Genomic DNA, 24,053 nt, shown 5'->3' with positions numbered 1-24,053 from the left:
TTGTTCCTTGTCACACGTCTGATTTTAATAGACGAGTCTTTCAATAAAAAATTTTCTGCATACAGAAATAATTAGGAATGACAGAACGACCCAATTATATATATATATATATAATATTTTATATTAATTATATATAATACAAACAAAACCTATAAGACACTCTTTATATATAAGAAAATATTCAAACATATAATATCGATTATTGAGAATTTTAATTATTAAATCTGGAGATGTGTTCGTTTAAAAGTCATAGCTAACCCTTTGTAAAATATAAAATATGAAGATGTTTCCAAGTCATGGTCATCTTTACGGAGAAATTTAAAAATTATCAAACTATTAATGGGTATGACAGGGTCAGTATTATTTGCCCTAATACGTGAGTGCTGTTGCCATGATGGTTCCAGCCGGTTGCTCATGTTCTACATACATTCATGTATGTATACATACATAAAAACCCTATTCTCTAATGGGATAAGGGGAGGTATGATAGTAGGTTGTCCCCAACGCCAGGTTGAGAGCAACTTCCGTGGGAGACATCCGACAATCAGAATTATGAATTGTCCACCGTATGACTCGATCTCACGACCACAAGGTTAAGAGCCTCGTGCTCTTACCAACTGAGCTGGACGGGTTCAGGTTCGGGTACAACATTTGGGGTTGGGTTCGGGGACGGGACAAAAAAATTCCCGACGGGACGTCCTGATAAAAAACCAGACGGGAAACGGAGCGGGAACGGGGATTCATTTCGGTGACGGGGACGAGGGAGCACCCGCCCCGTTGCCATTCCTAGAAATAATTAAACTCAAAATATTGTTTAATCGATATCAAATTACTTACCACTTAAACCAATACACATTGGTTTTTTAAGAATACATATTCTTTCGATATATTTTAGAATGATTATCAAAAGTCTACGAGTTAATATATACTCATTTTAATAAAAATATAATATTTGTTCTTTTATTAAAATTAAATATATATTAATTAATAAAAATATTATTAATATATTATGATTTTATTAACCGATGATTTTTATAACGAACCTTAATTGTTTAAAATAATTTTAGTAACGAATTTAAATGTTAAGGGGAAATCCCGACCAAAATTGGAAAAACAATAAATATTAAGGGTAAAAAGTGTATTAAGACAAAAAAAGTGCTAAACAGATCAGCTCGTCGGTCATACCCTATTTTCCCTCGCTTTCTGTCAGCAAGTAAAAATCAGAGAATTTTTTTTAAAGAGAGGAAATGGACAGCTCGTCGGAGGAGGAGACGGCAACCTACGGCGACACGTCGAGCGGAGTCACCTCTCCTTCCAACTCCAGTAACTTCTCTGAGGGCGAACGTGGCCTCGCCTATCACGGTCCTTGTATCTACGAAGCCAAGGCATAGTATCTCTTCACTTTTCTTTATCTCTCTTTGCCGCTGTTTTCAACTGTTTTAAATCCGTCGTTTCGCTTCAAATTTTCATTTTTCTACGATTCGCTTCGTTTTTTAGCTTTAAATATGTGTTTATCCCGTTTTCGGCTGCCGGTTTTATGTAATCTGAAACTGAAGTGAATTGACTGGTTACTTAAGTCACTATAGTCCATTAATTTAGAGCATTTGAGATTTAGGACTTATGCAGTTGTAATTTCGATTTTACATTTTAGGTTCAAAAAGCGGAACTTCGGAAGAAAGAATGGAAATACTTTGTTCATTACCTTGTAAGTCTACTTGATTTAATTTACGGTATCTACATATTATATTTGAAATTCAACGTGATGGTTAATCCAATTTCATTGTATGTAGGATATGCTGAATATTACTTTTTTATGGTGTTAAGAGATATCTCTTTTGCTGTTTTGCAGGGATGGAATAAAAAGTGAGTATGTCTTTGATAATATGCTCTCCTCGGAATCTAAGTTAGTTTTGCTCATCTATTGATTTATTATTTAATTTTTTCCTTTTTATTGGTTTGCATCTTAAATTTTTAACTTGAGCTGTATCCTTGTAGAATTTTGTGTTGAGTTACTCTAAATTTATCCCTTCAATCACTAGAAGTCTAGAATATCTCGTTCGTACAACAATTCCTATTTAAAATTTAAGTGGCTTTGTGCTTTCAAGTCATTTTAGGCATCCATCATTTGAGCTAAAATATTAGTATGTTTAATCTCTTATTCTTCTTGTTTTCCCTTTGGTTTTATTTAAACTTCGCATTTTTTCTGTTCTTACACTTCTCTTGGGTTATAATTCATTTACGTTATTTTAGAATAATCCAAAACTTTATATGGTACTAGTAAATGTTTGCTTAAGCTTTTGTTGATTTATTATCCCCTTTCTGGAAAAAATAAATGAAATCATTACTATGGCTTCAACACCCTTCACAGTTGGGATGAATGGGTAGATGCTGATTGGCTGATGAAACATACTGAAGAGTATGTCATGAAGCAGCAAGCCCTTGACAAAAACAGGGTGTTGATAAAAGTTCAAAGTCTGGGCGTTCAAGTCAGTCCAGGCAATAAGGTTAACTCTTTTTACTTATTGACTTGTTTATTTACAAGTGCTTAATCGTTTTGTTCATTTTTCTGTGTGCACGAATGTGCATGCTCATAAGTATTGTTGTCCATTAGGGGATCCTTTAGTGTGTTTTTCTGATTAAATGGAGCTATCGAGGCGACGGATGTTGCCATTATCTACATGCAGAACTTGTTTTCATTCTTCTTTACTATTTGCCTTTGTTCGAAAATAGATGCATCTAATTTTCTTTTGCTTTTATTTTTGTAGATGCAAAAACAAATAAAGAGGACCAGAAGAACACAGGTAAATTTATTTTACTTTTTTTTTCTGCCTTTATAGGTCATTTACTTTCATCTATGGAGTAAATATTTTTACTGTTAAGTGTATTCCTATCCTTCTATAAAGCACTTTTCTTAATTTTGATATTCTCTTGACTTCCTAATTCTATGGTGTCTGAAGGGAAAGAGTTGTATTCTTTTTCTATTGAGATCAAATGGATATGACTTTTTAATTGCATTTGTATGTTTTTATTTCCTTGTTAACATATTATAATTGATGGTAAATTGTCAGAATTCTGGAAAAAGGTGGGAGAAAAAGTTTTCACAAGCTATTGCAGTTGCATTAATGGTCTCATTGTCTACATTGATTATTTCACATTCATTTGTGATACGTAAATTGAGTGAACTTTGATTCCTAATGAACTGCTTCAGCATTCTCTTCAATTTTCTTACTATCAATCTTAAGTAATATTGTGACTGCTTGCAAAGTCATTAACCTTTTCTATTAGAGGTTAATGTTTTATATTTATTGCAGCGCCTGCAGCGCCAAAAGGGAGGAAGAGAAAGAGTGACTCAGGTGTTGAGGTCTGGTTTGTATAATGATTAATTGACTACAGCTCTTGAAATCCCCCTCCCCTGGCCCCCTTATTTTCAGTCTATATCTATTGGTTCTCGCCCTCTGTTTTTTCTTTTCAAACATGTATTTTAATAATTGTTAGAAAGACAACTCACCCCTGGAAAAGCTTGTCAAGATCCAAGTTCCATTAACCCTAAAGAAGCAGCTGGTTGATGATTGGGATTTTGTTACTCAACAGGATAAGGTGCAATAACTTTTGAAGTAACTTAGTTGTGGCACCATTTGGCTGGTACATTTATAAACTGATTTGGTGTAAATGATCCTTATTTTATACAGCTGATTAAACTTCCCCGATCACCAAATGTTGATGATATCCTGACAAAGTACCTTGAATACAGATCAAAAATGGATGGCATGTAAGTTAAATCCATTCACTTCCTTGAAACAACCATGATAAAGTTATGCTAAAGCTTTTGAATAAGTAATTTCCAACTTTGGCAGTAATTATTTTGTTCTCCATCTAAAGTTATGGTTAAATCCTGAAATAAATTCTGGAGTAATATTTTATAGGGTGTATTTTGAAGGAGCAATGGATAAGGAAAATTTATGGTCATAATAATTTATTCAATAGAGAAACTCCTCTTTATGTGAGTTTTAAAGAAGAATGATGGGGACAATAGTTTCTAGACTTGCTATTAAACTAGTTCGATGGTACTTATAACTAATAAATTCTGTGTTCTAAGATGTTTACCTCTTATATCCAAATCCGAAGATGTTTTCTTCTAAAACAGGCTAAGCTTACATTAGAATCGGTGACAGACTGTTTTCTTCTTGGTTACAGAATGACTGATTCAATTGGAGAAACCTTGAAAGGAATTCACTGTTACTTTGACAAACCTTTGCCTGTGATGCTTCTCTACAAAAAAAAAAAGCGTCAACAATACAATGAATTTGTCCATGATGATATCTCCCCGTCGACTATATACAGTGCCGAACATTTACTACGTCTTTTTTGGTATGACCATCTGTCTAACTTAGAACTTTCAAATGCACTAATTTACTTTCATCTTCAATGCATTTTGAAGATTATTTTTTTATCTAATGTGTTATTTCATGCATTTTATTTAACTTTGTTGTTTAATATATATAAAGCATTTCATTGATGTCTAGAACCCAAGACTAACGTGTTCTGGTCTTTGCAGTTAAGTTACCTGAGCTATTGGCATATGTGAACATCGAAGAGGAAACCTTAACCCGCTTGCAACAGAAGTTAATGGATTTTCTAAAGTATTGACTTCCCCTCATCTAGGCTAGTGTATTTTAGAGATCATTCAATATTTTTAACTCTGATTTAAATTCAATGGAGGAGATATAAAAATTTGCATCATTATTGTCGCCATGACATCTCGTTAGAATACATAACCGCATTTGTTTCTTTTCTATTTTATGTTGTCTTGTAAATTGTTGTTCCTCATCTAGTCGAATCTTTTCTTCTTTTCTCATATGTTATTCAGACTAATCTAGTGTATATAAATTTATTGTTTGTATTTGAATAATCCTTGGACAGTCATGTTCCCATACCGTTGCCTGTATACATGTGAGATATATACATAATCACGGTTTTCGGACATGAGTACGTCAAGGAGTACAACCCAATTCTGTTAACATGTTATATGTGCATGTTTTCACAATCATTTGTTCACAGTTTCTTTTCGTTGGTGTGTATATATAGAGTGCAACCCAACTCTGTATAACCACACATAACCTGGATTAATAAAAATAAAAGGAACACGTAACCTGGACATTGTATTTCTTCTGCATTATTTTAACGCTCGATTCATAAATTACGTGATGTTCGTATGCAGGTTTCTGCAAAAAGACCAGAGCACCTTTTTTTATCTCGGCATACGACGGATCTAGACTTTCAGAAGGTCAGGGGAAAGGGAAAGAAGATGACTAGAAGCAGCTATTCAACTTTGCTTACCACAACCATTTTCTACATTCGGAATTTTAATTCCGGAATACAGTAAGTAATTAGTTGCAGTATGCGATGATCAAAGGTATGCTATTGTCCCTCGACTAGGGGTGTAAACGAGCCGAGTTGAGCTAGAGTATTGTTGAGCACGACTTGACTCGAAAACTCTGAAATAGAGCTAGACTCGACTCGAAAACTCGCGAGTTTAAAATTTTCAAGTTCGACTCGAACTCGAAACCCTGAATTGAAGCTCATGAGCAGCTCGAAAATGTTCGAAATGAAAAAAAATCTTAAACTTAACTCGACTGAAACTTCAAACTTGAACATGAACCTTAAATACATGAAATTTTACTTTATTTTAAAAAAATCAATACATAAATATTAATATTATTAATAATGTTTTTAAAAGTAAAATCTTAATATATTATATTTTCGAGCTTCTCACGAGCTTTTCGAGTCGAATATCGAGTAGTTCGTTTCGGCTCGTTAAGAACTCGAGTCGAGCTCGAGTCGAGTCCATTCGATTCGAGTATTTATCGACTTTGATCGAGTCAATTTTGAGTAGCTCGCGATCTGCTTCGTCTTATTTACAGTCCTATCCTCGATAAGGGAAGCATACAATTGTTGTAACAAATAGAATTTGACAATTTTGTTTCACTATCCCTTCTTTCCAGGGATGGACCTAAGTGGGGCAAGCGGTCGCCTAAAATTTAAAATTATTATATATTAAAAAAAAACAATGTATTTTCTATTACAAATTTGTTTTTGTCCTTCAAAATTTATAAGTTCAAATTTATTATCTAACATAGAATCATGTGTTCTATAAGTTCAAGTTTATTCCATAACATTGACCATACCATTGACCATAACATTGAATCATGCATTCTATAAGTTCAAGTTTACTCCGTAACATTGAATCATGCAAGTTCAAGTTTACTCCTTAACATTGGTTATTGAATAATGCTTTGGTCCATAACCGTAGCCCCTCTTTTTCTCCCTCAGGTTGATGTTTTGGTGAGAATTAGCATTCTAAAATTCTCAAGGGCTTAGAAACTACTTGATCTGTATTTCTTGCTTTGCAAATCATAGAAGGGTTACTATGACCAATACGATCCATATTGGGGTTAATATGTCGCCTAGTTATCACTTGCTGATCTGAGATAAGAAAGCAAAAACTCCATTACCCCCATAAACACCAAATTGAGAAATTCTTCCCATTATGCATATAAAAATAATTTATTCCACAAAAGTAATTGATCATAGTTTAAAAAGCTTGAAATATTGGAAAATTTATGGGATTTTTGGCATGTAAAATTTCATTTTTAAATGTTCATTTTTTCTGTCTCGAGCCTCAAGTTGTCCTTTAAACCCATATTTTTTTCTCATTCTCTGTACATCAAACAAAATTATTAGAGAAAAACAAAAGCCCGATTTTTCTTCACATTTTAAAGTTTAGTCGATCCTATAAACCCCAACTCGACTCATGGGCATACCATCCCTAAACCCCATATCCAAACACATTTCCATTCCATCTCCTACTGAAACGCCACCGTTTTGCTGTTGTTGCATCTGAACCATGTAATTCCTCACCTCCACTCTTATCATTTCTTGCATCGCCGCCGTAAAGTCCGCACTGAACCCCATCACCCCTCCTCCCTTGCCTTCATTTCTCGCTTCGTTCCTCGTCTGAATTGACTCGGTGACCGGGAGATTTGACACCGACACCTCACATGTGTCAGCCCCAGGTAAAGACAGACTCAGTGAAGTCAATGGTTCGTCAGAAGACGACGCCGCTTCGGCTTCAGGAGATGGCATAACGTTGACGTCAACGGTACTCGGGATGGGCTTGTACACGAGTGAAGATGATAAAACGGGTACGCTTGAATCGCTCAAATCGGACCCCGATGGTCTCCCGGGGCCCATGTAAAACCCTGCACTCACCGATCTCTTCAACGGTTGTCGCTCCTCTTCATCCCCTCCCAAATTACCATCATATCCACCGTTCAAAGCGTTAAAAAAACTCTCTTCCCCGACCGACAAGCACTTACGTTTAAGCGTCGAGTTCCAGTGATTCTTAATGGCGTTGTCCGTACGACCGTTGAGGAGCCGGGCTATGGTGGCCCACTTGTTACCGAATCGGGCATGAGCTCTGACGATGGTCCCGTCTTCCTCGGGGCTGAAGGGCCGGTGCTCAACTTGGGGTGACAGCTGGTTGCACCACCGGAGACGGCAGGATTTCCCGGATCGACCCGGGATCGATTTGCTGATCAACGACCAGTTTCTGGGTCCATGCTCTTGGACCAGTTTCTGAAGCATATCATCTTCTTCGGGGCTCCATGTACCTTTGATCCGATCCATATCTTTTATATTTGATATGCTTGTTACAGCCATTACATCAAATTTAAAAGCATCGAAATGAAAATTTGGTTCTCTGGATCTATATTTTCGGGGGTTTTTCGGTTTTTTTCTATGTTTGTTTTTCAGTTTCGGTTTGAAATTTAAAAGGACAAGGAACCAGTAAAGGGGTTATATAAGAGAGAAGAGGGCAGTAACCGGTTGAAACGGTGAGGAGTAAAGTGAGGAGAAGAGTTATGGGCACCGACTGTTCAAGTTAAGCGGTTGGGTACAGGAATTTTGGGATACAGCTGGCGAACGGACACGTGCCATAACTGAACTGCACTGATTTAAACGTCACTCTCTCTTAATATTAGAGCTTTTTTGCGACTCGCCATGCCTGCAGCTCACTCTCAATATTATGAAGAATTTATATTTCAAAGTTCAAAATAAAAAAATAATATAATCATAATTAATTATTATAAAAAATTATGATATATACGAGAGACCCGCTGTTTACTTTATTGAGTTAGTTGTAAATCTGGGATATATATACATATGAATTTGAAAGGATATGGTATAGTGCTAATTATTTTTTGATAATATTTAGATAGGTTAATACCATCTCAGTTAAGACGTAAGACAAAAATTGCCGTTATCAAAGAAGCTTCCTGGAAGTATAGAAAAGTGTATGCACGCGCTCTAAACTTAGAGAGTGTTCTGAAAGATATTTGTACAGACATAATCGAACTCTGCGTACAATAATTTATCACGAAAATAAAAAAAATACTAAATATAATTTAATTCAAATTGTAAGAGATAAAGATGATATTAGTTGGGTAAGGTTCGAGTATGACTTTGACTGAGAACGCCAGCCTGTAGAGCATTTTCGTGATGAATTTTTCTTTCTCTTTTTTAAATATTATTATTTCATCTAATAAATGAATAAATAAATGCGCATGGAAATGCTGAGCTGGCACAAAACGACAAGATTGGTCGCCGAATCTGAGTGCGAATCGTTACTGCTCTTTTTTTAGTATAAGTCCAGCCTGTAAACCTGACATACCTTTAACGGTTTCTGTCTTTTTTAACTGCCACCTGCCACCTTTAACGGCTTTTGCGCTTACCTGTACGGAAGCTGTAAAGGAAGGAAAACCCCGTAAATTGTTTACCTAACCACGTTTCAACGTCTTACGGCGACCTTTTTGAAACTTGAAAAGAAAAAGGATTAACGGGTTTTTTTTTAGGAAATTACTGGATGACTTGAAAGAGGGATAAATGGGTAATGGGTTGATTAAATTAGAGTAAAGTATACTAAAGGTAACTCGAATATAGGATATTATTTTATCACGTAATTCGATTATTAAAAGTTATAAAACGATATTTTAATTGTAGAGAATTATTTTATTGTGTCATTTGATTATTAAAATTTATAACATTGTCACTCAACTATTCATTATATTTCTTTAAAAAATTGACGACATTCTGAATTATACGTTAACCTGTTGACTGAGGTATAAAATTTTGATCTTATAATTTCAAACGACTATCATATCTCAATCAACATGTTAATGTCTAATTTATACGACTGTTAACTTTTTAATGGAAAATGACGAGTGATTATTGTGTAACTTTTAATAGTAGAAAGATTCAACAACAAAAAATCTCTATACAAGAGTGGAACTAGGAATTTATTATAGCGGGGTTAAAGTATTTCTTATTTTTTATAAATATAATTTTTTTAATTAAGGGGCTGCTAAATTTTTCTTTATTTATTTTTTAAAAGTATATATATATATATATAATACCTAATATTTTAAAAGATAATTGGCTGGGGCCAAGGCTTGGCCCCCATGTTGCGCCCATGTCTCTACAATCAAATGATCATTTTATAATTTTTAATAGTCAATAGATTCAATAAAATAAGATCATATAATCAGGGACTATATGTGTACTTTACTCATTAAAATAATGGAATGCTTAATTAAAAATGAGATTAATGGTATCCGTGTCCATTTTATGTTGCCTGTTTGGTAGTAGACAATTGTGTTAAAAAAATTGGTTGTCCATTGTTCTCATATGTAATGGGGTAAGGGGGAGGTAAGATTGTAGACAATTGTGTTAGATTTCGTTTAATTAATAGTCGATGTCCGTCTGAATTATTTTTCGGTTAATAATCTCTTTCATTTTCCCCAATTTTACAAACTCGATCAGTAGTTCACCGATTTAATAAGGAATTCTATCATTTGAACCAATATGGCCAAATTCAATAAACGATATATTTTCTTCATCTGAAATCAATTATTATTAGTTAACTTAATTTAATTTGATTGCATTTACAAAATTTTAATCTTAATTAGTTTAGAAATCACTAACAATGTTATTGAAATGATCATATTGAATCTAATTATATATATTTTGATGAAAGAGTGTAAAATATTTATGGAAGATAGCTGGATCAATAAAATACGTCATATATCTGGTAAGAAATGTACGTGTCATTTGGTAAACATAATTTAGAGTCGATATGACGTTTTAATAATCTTAAATAAAATTTCGATTAGTCTTGTTCCCTGCTAAATACTATGTTAGGAGAGTAGATATTTTGAGATTAGAATCTTATTTATTATTTTTATTATTATGCAGAAAATATAAAATAATACGTTAATAAAAAAACCAAAATAAAATACAAATTGGACAAATAAAATATTTTTTAATATTAAGGTAATATATGTGAGATGACTATCCAGCTCGGTAGAACACAAGGTTCTTAACCTTAAGATCGTGGGATCGAGTCCCACGGAGGGCATTTCATAATTCGGATGTCTTCTACGGAAGCTGCTCTCAACCTGGTGTTGGGGGCAGCTTACTAACTTACCTCCCCCTTATCCCATTACATATGGGAACAAGGGACAGCCATCTATTAAGGTAATATATGCGTGATTGTATAGAATCAAAATTTTATATATCATGCAAAACATCGTATGAAAGTATTATGTATTTTGGGGGAAAATATTATTTTTTGCATGTGTCACGTGCATCATCTTCGCGTCAACCCCAATGAATCACACGTGCGAGTTGCTTCGTCGGTAAAGCATAACGTTTGGGGCACTATAGAAATTTCGAAGGCGTGAGAAAAAGGGCCGTATGGGTATTAAACGATTTTCTGTACGGTCGGTGAATACATTTATGTATTTCTATCACGTGGATTTTCATTTAAAGCGAATTTTTAAATATCTGATTGGGTCGGTCCTTAATTTTAGGGAGGAAAGGTAATCGTCCGATTATAAGATATTCATACATCAATTAATGTGTACAAATCGATTGATTTTAATAGTTAAAAAAAATAACTTATGTGACCGAAAATGTCTTATAATATATAATTTTTAACTAATTTTTTTGGATTTACAAAAATAACCAACAAATCCGCTACACGAACTCTTATTTCGCAACACAGTTTCCAAATTCGCAACGCGAATTTCGTTTTCGCAACGCAAATTTCGCAATACTAATTATCGATATAGGTAAACACAACTATTCGCAACGCGAATTTCATTTTCGCAAATCGAATTCGTCAATTTCGCAACTCAATTATCGATATAGGTAAAACGGTAGAAAAAATCCGGTAAAAAATTAGAATTCGACAATTTGAAAACTGAGTTGCGAATTTGGCAAATTCGTGTTGCGAAATGTAAAATCTCGTCTCTTAAAGAAAAAATTAAAGGACATAAAATGCACTAGAGTGGTTTTCAACCCGGGACATCCAATTGCTAAGTCCACGTATGAATCACTCAGCTAAACCTACGTCTATAAATGAATTGAACAAACATGAATGAGAGTATATTCATGTTCGTTCGTTTGTTCGTTTAACACCAAACAAACGAACTGTCGAAATGATTTTTTCTTTAAGAGGCGAGATTTTACATTTCGCAACACGAATTTGCCAAATTCGCAACTCATTTTTCAAATTGACGAATTCGGATTTTTGAACGGATTTTTTCTACCGTTTTTACCTATATCGGTAATTGAGTTTCGAAATTGACGAATTCGATTTGCGAAAACGAAATTCGCGTTGCGAATATGTGTGTTTACCTATATCGGTAATTAGTGTTGTGAAATTCGCGTTGTGAAAATTTTCATGTTCGAGTTACGAATTTGGAAACTGTGTTGCGAAATAGGAGTTCGCGTTGCGAATTTGTTGGTTATTTTTGCAAATCCAAAAAAATTGGTTAAAATCGTATATTATAAGTCATTTTCGGTCACTGGAGTTATTTTCTCTTAAAAAAATTATTATTTTTTTAAAATTTTATGTTCGAATATTATAGAAATATGAGCATTTATTGTTAATTAATTAAGATATTTTAAACGTATATTATATTAAGTAATTATTTTTCTTTAAATTACATTGTTTTTCTCTCTCTCTCTCATTTCATTTCATTTGATAGGTAGTAACACAAATCTTAAAATTAGCTTGGTCATTTTTTTTTAAGTTTTTCAAAGTTAAATTTGATGTCACATCGATAGATAAGATGACACTTATTTATTATTTTGTTGATCTTTCTTACTTTAGATTTTTTTTGGCTAAACTTGGATATGCGATTTAAGTTCAATTTTAATTTGTGGTTGTTGATTATCTTTTAGTATTTTAATCTTACAGTCATATTTATTTGTATATGTCTTTTGTTTGATTTTTTTATGGGTTTTAACCTTTTACTTATATTATCATTGTATGATTTCAATTGATTAATTTATAGTGTCAATAATCATAAAGAAAACATTATAACTATGTGTTTAGTTTACAAATTTCATTGTAATGTTTGAATATTTTTAAATAAATATAGCACTTCTATTTGTATAAAAAATATAACTTAGAGGAAATAGTTAGAAACAACTCCGATGTAAAGTAAGGATGACAACGGTCAGTTTTTTATCAATTAGGTCCGATTCAATATATATATAATATTGGAGTTAGACCTGATTCAAAAATTATATATCATTTATCTGATTTGGCCTGATATGAAATATATATACCATCCACTCGATCAGATTCAATTTTTTAGAGTATACATTCGACACGACTCAATATAAAATAATGACTTAATTAAAAATAATAATAGATAAAGGTGTACTATAACAATTATATATAAATTTATTTGAAGAAATTATATTATTACCCTCGAATCAGATCGAGTCAGAGTTTTTTCTCCCTCTATCCAAATCCGACCTAATCTAACCTCACTCCCTTAAAAAATCCATTTGACCCAAACTCATCAAGAAAATTAACCCTACCGAATTAAGTCGAATAGAAATCCGTCGTTTTGAGATTAAGTTGTCATAATCTCTCGATTCTCATAATCAAATAATTACTACGATAATATATATGTACAATTAATTGGGTCTAATTTTAATTATTAATTAATTCTTAAAAGTCACCATTCATACGTTATTATGTAGCCCTTGCCTGTCTCCTTATGACCCTTCATTGAGATAAGCATCAAGAAAAAAGATACAATATTACCAGCTATAAAACATTTACTTCCTCCTTTAAATTTAGGGTAAACTACGTATTTAATATATAAACTATCAGTTATGATACGTTTTAACATTTAAACTTTCAGTTTTTTCAATATCATATTTAAAATTTAGTTTTTTTTTCATTTTACTACCATACCGTTAAAAACTTTAATTTTTATTTCATTTTAGTACACTGTTCAGGATTTAACATTAAATTTTGAAAAAAATGAAAGTTGAAGTACTAAAACGGACCAAAATTGATAGTTTATGTACTAAACGCATTAAGTTTTTAACAGTAGATACTAAAATGAAATATTTCTTAAACTGACTACATAAAATTATGTCATGTCATACAAAATACGTTTAATGGACCTCGTGATTTATTTAGCGCGAGACCCATCAACTTTCCAGGTAAACTCATTTAATTTTTGGATAAAAACAATAATAAATGTATGAAATTCATTTTTTGTAGAATCGAGGTCTAACCTTGTTTTTCTTGCATAATGTGATGTCATCTTACGTGAGCAGTTTGAGGTTACTTTTCCCACTAAATAAATTTTTGAGGATTTTAATGCTTAAAATGATGATAGATTGATCGGTCGATCTTTTTTCCAATATAAACAGTATTAGGTTTCGAATGTCAATGAAAAAAAAAGGAACAATTTAAATAAAAATATACATGTTTGTGTATGATTCATCTCCTCGAATAGAGAAAATTGATTATATGCTCTAAGTTCGGAATGTCATGTGTGGCATAATGAAAGAAGACTGATGTGTGAACGACAATATCGAATATGACTTGTGGTCATAGATATACTTCAAACTATACTAAAACAATTCATTATTAGATTACTTTTATTAATTAACGAGACTTGTTTTTTAGAAACAATATTTTTGAAATTTAATATATCTTGTCAATAATTTAACTTGTATGAATAAGGATAATAGTAGAATAACCCACTTGCATTGTAAGAGTGTGAAAAGAAGAGCAACTGACCATGTTTATTTGTCATTGGAGAATGTAGGGTCTATATCCATATGTTATGACGGTTCTTTTTTGTTTGCTAATGGCCATTGGGAATTATTTATATATATATATATATATATATATATATATATATATATATATATTTGTAGTTAGTTATTTGGGCACCTTGTTTACAAAACTTTCTCAGTGGTCTGATAATGACAAATAACTGGTGAACTACAATTATTTAATTTGGTTTTCGGTTATTTTTCAAACATCTCGTTCAATGATTTGGTTGGGAGCTTGCTTGGACTTGGTATTTTAAGAGAGATAAAATAAGATGGGTGGAACGAGACCAATCACAAATTTAGAAATATATATTTTTAAAATAAACACATATGGATTAATAACAAAAAAATTTCGTATTTAAATAGACATAAATAAAATTTTAGAAGAACATCTTTAGTAAAATAAATAATTAATATAAAAAAATTAAATTTTAAAATAAACATATGTCCAACATTGAATTGTACATAGATCGCAACTCAGACCAACATCTATGGGCCATTATCAAATAAGTTGCCATCAAAGTTAAGCAAAAGGTAAAAGCCGAATTTGTCTTTTTACAAATTTTCTTTTAAAAAACAGATCACGTATATGGACAAAATTCTCAAAATGTGACATTGTTTAGGTTACAGAAGAATAATTTTACAGAACATATGGAAAACAAATTCGTATAAGAAATAACGAAGTGTGGATTTAGACCATGCTCTCAACAATGTTGCAGTAGCTCACTCGCTTTCATAATCTGCTTCGTCGCCGAAACTGAAGACCGAAGCATCGGCCGCCATAGCTCTGATATCACTTGCGCCCGTCAATTCCGCACTGTTGTTAGATAAGCTCTTGGTTTTTTACAGCTAGCTTCGATGGATTGCTTGATGTTACAGGTCCGAATGTGGCAGCCGGTTGAGTTGGCTTACTTGTTGATGCCCCTGATTCCTCTTCCTGCGCTGTCTGAGAATATGTCATCGCCGTCTTCGGTCCTTGAAGCCTTCCTTTGTTTCGAATTCGCTTCGACGACTCGGTCCTTGACATAACTCGAGTTACCCTTGGTACCTTTGTTTGCAGAATCTGATTTAGGATTCGCCTTTAGCGTGCTGTCGTAGTCTACCATTACCAATTCAATATTGAATCCATGATATGGCACATTTATCTACAGATCAAAGGTAACAAATCACTACGAAACAAGATGTCTGAAATGAAGAGGAGACCCCTTTCACATACTAGCTGGCATTATCTTCTTTGTAAAGTGTTTACCTTATCGAAACCATCGAGATCCGAGGCGTTGAGCATCGTTCTGTTCTATATCTTTTCTGAATTTAACCAACTGGAAAGGAAAGAAGAAGGAAAAAGGTATCAGCCGTATGGAACTATTATTTACTTCTTAAACAGATTTTTGTCACACTAAATGTCCATGAAGAAAACATATTCCTAGAGGCATTAGCTTTCATTTTAATTAAGGAGTACAAAAAGGAACTATTATTTACTTCTTAAACAGATTTTTACCTCTAAGAATCCCAAAAGCCCCGAGCTTAGATCACCAGCAGGAAACCCCATAGCAATTATATTCTCAGTGGTATAAGTCAAATCCAAATCATACTCTCCCTCCTGTATAACATGCATTAAAAAAGTCATTTCATAATATCCAAAACTAAGATAGCAGTGATTGATGTCAGATGTTTTGATTAAAAACATACCACGAATAACACAGGATACCTGGTATCTTCTTATGTTTTGCGAGACTATATGGCGTGCTTTGACCTGCACAGCCTTCACTGCACTCAAAGATGAATCAACTATACCCTTTGTAAATGATTCAAGAGCAGTTTGTGTTCCAGTAGAGGTATGTTCTGCATGAGTATCTGGTGGTAGAGTCATCGATTGCAACCGCAGTCCAGGGCCACTGGTGAGTCGTGCAAAAGGCGAAGACCCTGCATTTCCAGCTTGAGATTCCTGAGGTGGCGGTGTAGGCTGTGGTAAATTCAAAATTCTTGCCCAAGAAGACATGCCAGTGGAGGGCAAATTAGATGGTGGGGGTTCCGGTGAGGTAATTGTTTTCACAGTGACAGTAGATGCATTCTCACCAGCCTTTGGAGGTTCAATGTCATAAGCTTTGACAGGAGGTTCCACAGTGGTGGTCATTGAATGACTCTTCATATCATTAATATTAGCTGGCCTTTCAACATTAGTATCAATTTCAGCAGAGGTTTCAACATCAGAAGCTTTAGTTTGAGATTGAGAAGAGGAATCAGCAGATTCTGAGTTCCTTCTACAACTCAAATGTTACACCAGTAATCTGAACAAAGCACGGAACTCTAAAATTATGAGTAAAAATCGCATAATCTAAGCATCAATGAGTTGCAATGTCGATTCAAGCAGTCAATCCAAAACTAAACCAAGAAAGAAGCACGCTGTTTGTTTACTGAACCAAAACTATTCCGAGCAATGAAGAAAAAATTAATGGAAACAAAGAAGTTTGAAATCCTCTGAAACAGATACAATTGTTTTCTTTTCTTTATATTTATAAATTTGATGAATCGCTACTTTTGCATTGCTCTTGGGAAACCAAGATTTCAAATTCAAAATGTAATTGTTTTCTTTTACATGTACAAATCTAAGCACCAGCACATCCTAATTTGACGATTAATTGAAATGCAATTTGTAAAAGATTAGATCTGTAAACAAAGATTGAATAGCTTTAAACAAGCAAAATCCAAAAATGTTCGTTAATTTCGCATTAACAAATGCAATTAAGGTTAGCGGCATTTTGATTTTGTAAAATAAAACTTTACCGGAAGTCGGATCCTTAGCTGGAATATGCGCTGCAATTGCTGAAGATTAACAGATCTTCAACTGTTTATCTGATTTGATTTGCTTGCATCCAAGCTCATGCCCGCAATTGAAATTTGATGATACTAATAATGATAGATTAACGATTCAGTAAATTTGATGATACCAAGTATTATGAAGCAGAACATATCTACAAACATGATGAAGTTCTTGTAGGGTGAACATAACATTTGAAACCCCAAAGTGAAAACAAAGATAAACAGTTCATGCATTAATAAACTATGACATTAGGCAGGGGCTTGTCTAGATGAACATTCTCTTAGAATGAAGCATCTTCGACGATTTCTGAATCTGCAACCTCGCGAACAAGATTTTTGGTGGATGGCAAACCGGCTACGACATCGGCTTCGATACCGCACTGGTCTACTCCCCTTATGCTTTTGAAGTAACCATCCTGTTCCGAGAAATTCGATAGTCAATATTTAAGCATTGTAAAGATGGGTTTTAAATGAATATGGAGACAAAGTTGGATGGAGAACATACATCACCCCAGCCTATGTTCCACTGGTTTGCAAGAAGCTGCAATGGAGGACAAGGTAAATATCGAAATATTAACCCGAATCGGTATATGATTCTAAGATATTAGGCCAAAGATAAAAGCCATTCAAACATACCCAGTAATCTTCTCCGTCATCTGAAGTTCCCCATCCAATCAGCTTAACTGCATGGCCTCCCATAATGCTGCCCGTCACATGTTTGTAAACTCCCAACTTGTAGTGAGCGAAATCCTACGAAAATCACGAAGAACCTATGGATATCAAACTATGTTGCTTGACCTCTTTTATTTACTTGAAATTCTTGCATGGGATCCATGCATAAGTAATAGTTTCAAAGCCAATCAAATCACTTTGAAATTGGTCATCAAGAGAAGCAGGAAACTTGATAAGAAAAGCATCGAGTTCATTCTTTACCTCATAAACAGTGAAGGAGAACTCAACCGGTCCATTCCGATAAATCTCTTCCATGATATCTGCTGGATTTGAGTTGATCCTATACGCACCGACACTGTAGTGTTTCGATTGCGTCCAGAGAAGGTTTCCATTAACACATTTTTTCACATATTTAGGAGTCGGAAATGCAGGCTTGCAGCCAGGGTGAGAACAACCAATGTCATCAAAGTATGGATCACACTGCAAGATGAAGAATACACGTTTAAAGGGTAAATTAAGGTAAGCTGTAAGCCTGTAATCCTAGTACTAAATTAGGTTAGATGTCCAGGTCTCTAATACAGAGATATCACCAGTTTTTTAATGGAACAATCTTATCATTTGATGTTTAGTTCGGGTAATCGTTTTTGTTTTGATCTTATATCTATATCCATTACTCACAAACAAGACCGAGTAACATAGTTTCCCGACATTATGCTTGCAGAAATCAATACCTTTTCAGTGACAACACCATTTTGCTCAAAGTATCTCCATGCAGAGATTGGATACCCTCCATCGCAACCATCGCCACATAGAAAGCCACAGCAAGCAACGGCATCATTAGCGGACAGAGATATGTTCTGTAATGAGATTGGACCCAATAATTTTGTGGTTCGTTTGTAGATGCAGTCAGATTTATTCGTATCTTTATTTTGTTTGAGCATTGGTTAGGTTTTTTAACATTTTCCTTTTATGATCACTGTGTAATATAGTTGACTAGTTTTTGTATCAATAATTATAGGAAAATGTACAAATTATAATTTAATTTACGTTTACAGTTATGCTTATAAATATTCATTGTAATTCTAGATATTTTTTATTTTTAATAAAACTAACGGTTTTTTATAAAAAAAATAAAATTTTTAAAAGTAATTTAAAATAATTATAAGTTAATATATGTTTATATTGATGGCTCAGATTTTATCTAATCCCCAAATTTTACTTTAGTGGACCTTCCTCGTGTGTAGAGCCAAAACAAAAGTCTATTTGCAAGAATATTCTTGATACATAATCAGTTATCCCACTGTAAGTGGAGGGGTTGAGAGATGGCGATGCAGACCTCATGATTGGCTTCATTTTAGGGTCAAATACAAGATTTCTTCAATGATAATGTTTGGTGGGGGAACCCCTTTTTTGGTTGGATTCTTTCAACTTTAATTAATTATTAAATCTTTAATTGTATCGAACAAATATTATTATGATCAATTGCGATTAGTAAATTAACAGAAAAATAGTAGTTTTTATATGAATCTAATGTGTGTAAATCCATATTCATATTGTTTATTATTTAATATGAACAACTAATAGCATAGGCGGATGCACTAAACCCCACAAGGGTCAAATATATCCTATTATTTTTAAAAAATAATTTAATTTAATTGAATGTATTAAAGAAAAAGAAAAAAGAAAATTTTGCATACCCATTGATTTTTAAAAAATAAAAATAAAATTTCAAACCCTATTTTTAAATTTCGAGATCCATAACCTACCAATAGTCCATTAAAATAAGATCAAATTATTTTTGTATAGATAAAAAAAAGGCAAGATTTGATATCAAAATCAACTTATGACATTGATATTTGGTCAAATATCTGCTGTCGTATGAACCATCCATTATGATCCCTCATACTTTGTTATTTTCCTTTAGTGGAAGCTAAATGTGCACCAGCTTTCTTAATCTAAACAGCAGCACTATAGTGCATTCACTGCTGTCGCGTAAATTATTATTTAATGAGTTCTAAGTTCTTCAAATTAATCTTTTGTGTAAAGTCCTCCGACTATAGAATACTACTTTATTTAGTCTATTAACTATTATAAGTTACAAAATAATCTATCGACTATAGGGAGTTGATTTGTTTAGTCTTTCGACTATTAAAAATTACAAAATGATCACTTGACTATTCATTAGTTTCCTAATTGCAAAAGTATTGGTCTTACACACCTATGTATTGCTGACGATCTCCTTGTGTTTACTAAGGGAAGTATTGAAGTTGTCTTGGTTGTTGAGCGTATCCTGGATTTTTTTCTATAAGATGGTTGGACTTCAGATGAATGCCTCAAAAAGCGACCTTTTTTATGTTGGGATTGGTCCTTCGAATTTGCGAAGTATGGTTGAGCTTACTGAGTTTGGAGTTAGCACTCTCCCAGTAAGGTACTTAGGAGTTCCTCTCGTTTCGAGGTGCCTTTCTTATTTGGATTGTGAGAGTTTGATTGATAAAATTGTAAGGAGAATTTGTAGTTAGTCATCAAAGTGTTTATCATTTGCAAGAAGGTTGCAACTTATCCAAGCTGTGATCTTTAATATCCAAAATGTTTAGAGCAGAGTTTTCCTTTTGCCTTCTAAAGTCTTAAACCGTATTGAAGGGATTTGTAATACTTTTCTTTGGAAAGGTTCGGGTGGTGTCTCCGCTAGGGCTGCTTGGGTCAGTTGGGAGAAAGTCTGTTATTCAAAATGTGAGGGAAGGCTTGAGATTAAAATTATCCTTGTCTGGAACAGAGCCTATATGTCTGTGGATCTTGTTTGCGCAAACTGGTTCTCTTTGGGTGGCCTGGATTCAAAGGTATATTTTGAAGGGTTGTTCCCTTTGGCATGTTACTCTGAAAAGCAGTGATATTTGGGCTTGGAAGAAGATTTTGAAGTTAAGGGAAGATTTTGTGCTTGTTGATTCTTTGGATGGGGGTTTCCAAGCGAGGAAAGTTTGGGATGTAGTTAGGCGCAAAAAGGACAGGGTTCCTCTGTTTAAAGTCCTATGGGGGTTTGGCTATTCCTCGACATTCGTTTATTGCTTAGCTTGTGCTCCTGGGTCGCTTGCCGACTAAGACAAGAATTTTACCTTGGGGGTCTTTTGTGTAATTCTGAAGATGAGTCTAAAGATCACCTTTTTGTCGAGTGTACGTTGTCCGGACAGATTTGGGGGGGAAATTCTTAGTGGTTGTTTTGTTAGTGTGTCCATGAGTGGTTGGGTGGATATGGTGAATTGGGTGCAAAACATGGTCAGGGTAAGTCATTAAAGGCTACGATTATTTGGCTAGCTTGGTGTGGCTACCTTTATTATGTCTAGCAGGAGCGAAATGGCAGATTGTATGGTGTTAGACCTCGGCAAGTTGAGAGGATCCTCTTTCAGATTAAAAGTGTTGTTAGTGGGAGGCTTAGGGGATGCTCCAAAGTTACTGCCTCATCTTTTGGTTTTGCTGCAGAATGGGGACTTCTATGATTCTTTATTTTTTTGGTTTTATACTAATGAGTTAGGGGTGTTGGTTTATTTGTTTTGTTTGTAAAGTTGTATAGGTGGTTGCTTTTGGATGAATAATTTTTTCATTTATAAAAAAAACTATTCATTATGTTTTAAACATATCCTTTGTCATTAAAAATTTAACGATCGTCTTAGTTGGACATTAACATGTTGACTAAGAATGATAGTCATTTGCGATTATGAAATCGGATTTTATCATATCTCAATCAGCATATTAACGTACAACTCAGATTACTCTCAAAATTTCAACAAAAAAAGACGAGTTTGGAACATAATTAATAGTTATGTGACTATTTTGTAATTTTGAATAATCAAGGAACTCAATAAAGCATTATCCTATAATCAGGGAACCATTTGTGTACTTTATCCTAATTTTTTTAATGTAAGCTCTAAGTTTATTTTGTATTCCATGGTGGATCCGTTTTTGTCCATCTTAAAATTGAAATTTTATTTGATTAATTATTTATTTTGTTAATCTTGTTATTCCAAATTTTTATTTATGTTAGTTTGTTTTGTGTTGTTAATATATGTATGTTCATCTTAAAAAATATATTTGAATCTATCATTGTTCGATAAAATTCTTAAATTAAGCAAAATCAATTTGATTATTTAATGAACGAAAAAAAATGTTGACTATTACGATGCTGATCTAGTAATTTACGGTGTTAACGTCTAACATGACAGTCCACATTATTAATATGATAATCCATAGTGCTAATGACATATAGCAATCTCAAGGGTTTCTAAGCCTGCACGGTTAATCATTTTCTAATCTCGCTTAATTCAAGCCACAAAGCAACATTTCAGCACTATCAAAGGTCAAGGATCCAGCTCTACATTTCCAGTACTTGATTATTGCAATTAATGCTGCACCGTTGATTCATGTTTATGAATAGTTTAATCCCTTGCACTATAAATACCCATCGAAGCGCAGTGAACTCGGTACTTGATTGAATTCTCTCGTATAGATAGATACATATTCAAAGTTATTTTCCTGCTTGATCATGGAATTTAGCCCCATGCATAACTATGCTGTTTTTGTTCTTGCAGTGATTGTTTGCAGCCATTTGGTTTTCTATGTCAATGGAAGACAAATGATATCAGTGGTCATCGGCGACAAAGATGATCATTACCGTCGACTGAATGTTGAACAACTATTGCCGCCCTCCATACCAGCTAAAACCTCACGTTTCGAAGACGATTTTCGGCCATATTCGCCGGGGAACACTTTCGAAGAAGATGACGGAGACGATAACGAAGGAACACCGGGAAGTTCTAGCTCCGTTAATGGCAAGCATTCATCACAAGATTTCAAACGTACGAGTCCAGGGCACAGTCCTGGTGTAGGTCATGCCTTTGTAAACAGGGATGTTTATGAGAAAAATGACTAGGTTTTTTTTAATAGTGAAGTTCAGCTGTAAGAAAAATAATTGCTCCTGCTGGTTTGGTGTTTGTAACTACTACTAGTTATTTTTTTATGCATGTGCCACGTACTGTACTATTTGCAACGTTTTCTTTAATCATCTTAATAATATATATATATATACATACTTATATCTAATGTATTTAATTCATTTTGGTTGCGCTTCCGATTTTTAAGATTTGTTTTGGTTAATTCGTATCGATCTACTACGTATATTTAATTTTGATATATGAGTTTGTTAGTAAGAATTGTTTACATTCACAAGAATTCTAACTCGAAATCTTGTATAAGTGATATCAAACTGTTTAACACTAACCGGTTGGTATTTACTCTTTTTTTTTTTAATTCATTGTTTTACGGCAAACCTACCCAACTACTTTTCGGTTCTACGTGCCGTCCATCGTCGAATCATGATCAGCCAGGCAGAAGACAAAGTTGCAGAAGCCAACGGGGGGGGGGGGGATGCTCGGTTTCTTTATCAAGGCAACATGCGTGAATAACGCCGACGGGGATTCTGACAGCGGAGCCGAGTTGTCCAACACTTGCCGTTAGTTAATGATTCTCCGTTAAGATTATTTCTTTTGCTCAGTTCGCCGTTGTAAACAATAGGTTGATTTGTTATAAATTAATAACTAATTAAATTATTATTTTTAAAACATCATTCGAAAAAAATGCTTAAAAGTCAATAGCCATTTATATATTTATAATATATTATTTTAATTTTGTAAATAATTTTACCTTAAATTTCTATTCTTAGACATTAAGGAACTACCTCGTTTTATTTTTTTTTCTTTAGTCTATTTTCACCGAATCTCCCTACAAAAGTACCATTCTACGAATTCTCAAAATTGCCCCTAGTGGACTTCTAGACGAGGCGAGGACAACAATGGACCAAAACACTGAGCTCTTACCTTGATTGACGAGCCTCCTCCGGTGTGGTTAGGCTCGAGCCCCAATCCACCAACGCGATTTTCCTTTTTTGCGCTCGGTCAACAACTGCAATGGATCCTATCTGGCAACCCGCCGATCGGTGCAAGCAAAATTAAACCAAGGGTAAAACGGATAATTCACACCTCCAAAATATTACTTTGGGCAAGTTAATGTGCATTCGAGGTCTGCCATGGTCCGGCATTTATTGATTACTATGATTTTATTATCAATGCTCTTTTTTCAAAACCTAATGTCTTAGAATTTCCCAAAACTTTATTTTTTTAAATTCCAATTTCACCCATAAGTATTTTTTACCCTTAAAATTGTATTTAAAATATTTTGGATAAATTATTTCAAGGGTTATTATATTATAGAGTTATTTCTATTTTAATTATTAAAAAATAACTTTAAGTCATTAGATTTTAAATTTATTTTAATTAAGCCATTGACTGTTGATTATTGAGTCA

At 33.7% G+C, this 24,053-nt stretch overlaps 3 protein-coding genes and 2 pseudogenes across 3 annotated transcripts; 2 read left to right on the top strand and 3 right to left on the bottom strand.

Moving 5' to 3' along the window:
- Positions 1 to 1,215: 1,215 nt before the first annotated feature.
- Positions 1,216 to 5,421, top strand: LOC120132759 (annotated as a pseudogene).
- A 1,344-nt stretch (positions 5,422 to 6,765) lies between these two features.
- Positions 6,766 to 7,815, bottom strand: LOC120132490 (transcription factor MYB44-like). Its single transcript, XM_039149238.1, has one exon. It carries the CDS (start codon positions 7,717 to 7,719, stop codon positions 6,781 to 6,783), a length of 939 nt encoding a protein of 312 aa, XP_039005169.1. The 5' UTR covers positions 7,720 to 7,815; the 3' UTR covers positions 6,766 to 6,780.
- Positions 7,816 to 14,906: 7,091 nt separating this feature from the next.
- LOC120132662 lies at positions 14,907 to 17,265 on the bottom strand (annotated as a pseudogene).
- On the bottom strand, positions 17,193 to 19,044 carry LOC120132661 (cathepsin B-like protease 2). The gene is made up of 6 exons (XM_039149378.1): positions 18,988 to 19,044; positions 18,435 to 18,560; positions 17,965 to 18,183; positions 17,668 to 17,781; positions 17,537 to 17,572; positions 17,193 to 17,447 (listed from the first exon to the last, which is right to left on the bottom strand). The coding sequence occupies exons 1-6, from the start codon at positions 19,042 to 19,044 to the stop codon at positions 17,313 to 17,315; spliced, it is 687 nt and encodes a 228-aa protein (XP_039005309.1). The 3' UTR covers positions 17,193 to 17,312.
- A 3,193-nt stretch (positions 19,045 to 22,237) lies between these two features.
- LOC120132660 (precursor of CEP6-like) lies at positions 22,238 to 22,624 on the top strand. Its single transcript, XM_039149377.1, has one exon. The coding sequence runs from the start codon at positions 22,238 to 22,240 to the stop codon at positions 22,622 to 22,624; it is 387 nt and encodes a 128-aa protein (XP_039005308.1).
- The last annotated feature ends 1,429 nt before the right edge of the window (positions 22,625 to 24,053 follow it).

This window comes from Hibiscus syriacus, unplaced genomic scaffold (genome assembly GCF_006381635.1).
Source record: "Hibiscus syriacus cultivar Baekdansim isolate YM2019G1 unplaced genomic scaffold, ASM638163v2 tig00110569_pilon, whole genome shotgun sequence".
NCBI classification, from domain to species: Eukaryota; Viridiplantae; Streptophyta; class Magnoliopsida; order Malvales; family Malvaceae; genus Hibiscus; species Hibiscus syriacus.
This window is presented reverse-complemented; position numbering and strand designations above follow the sequence as displayed.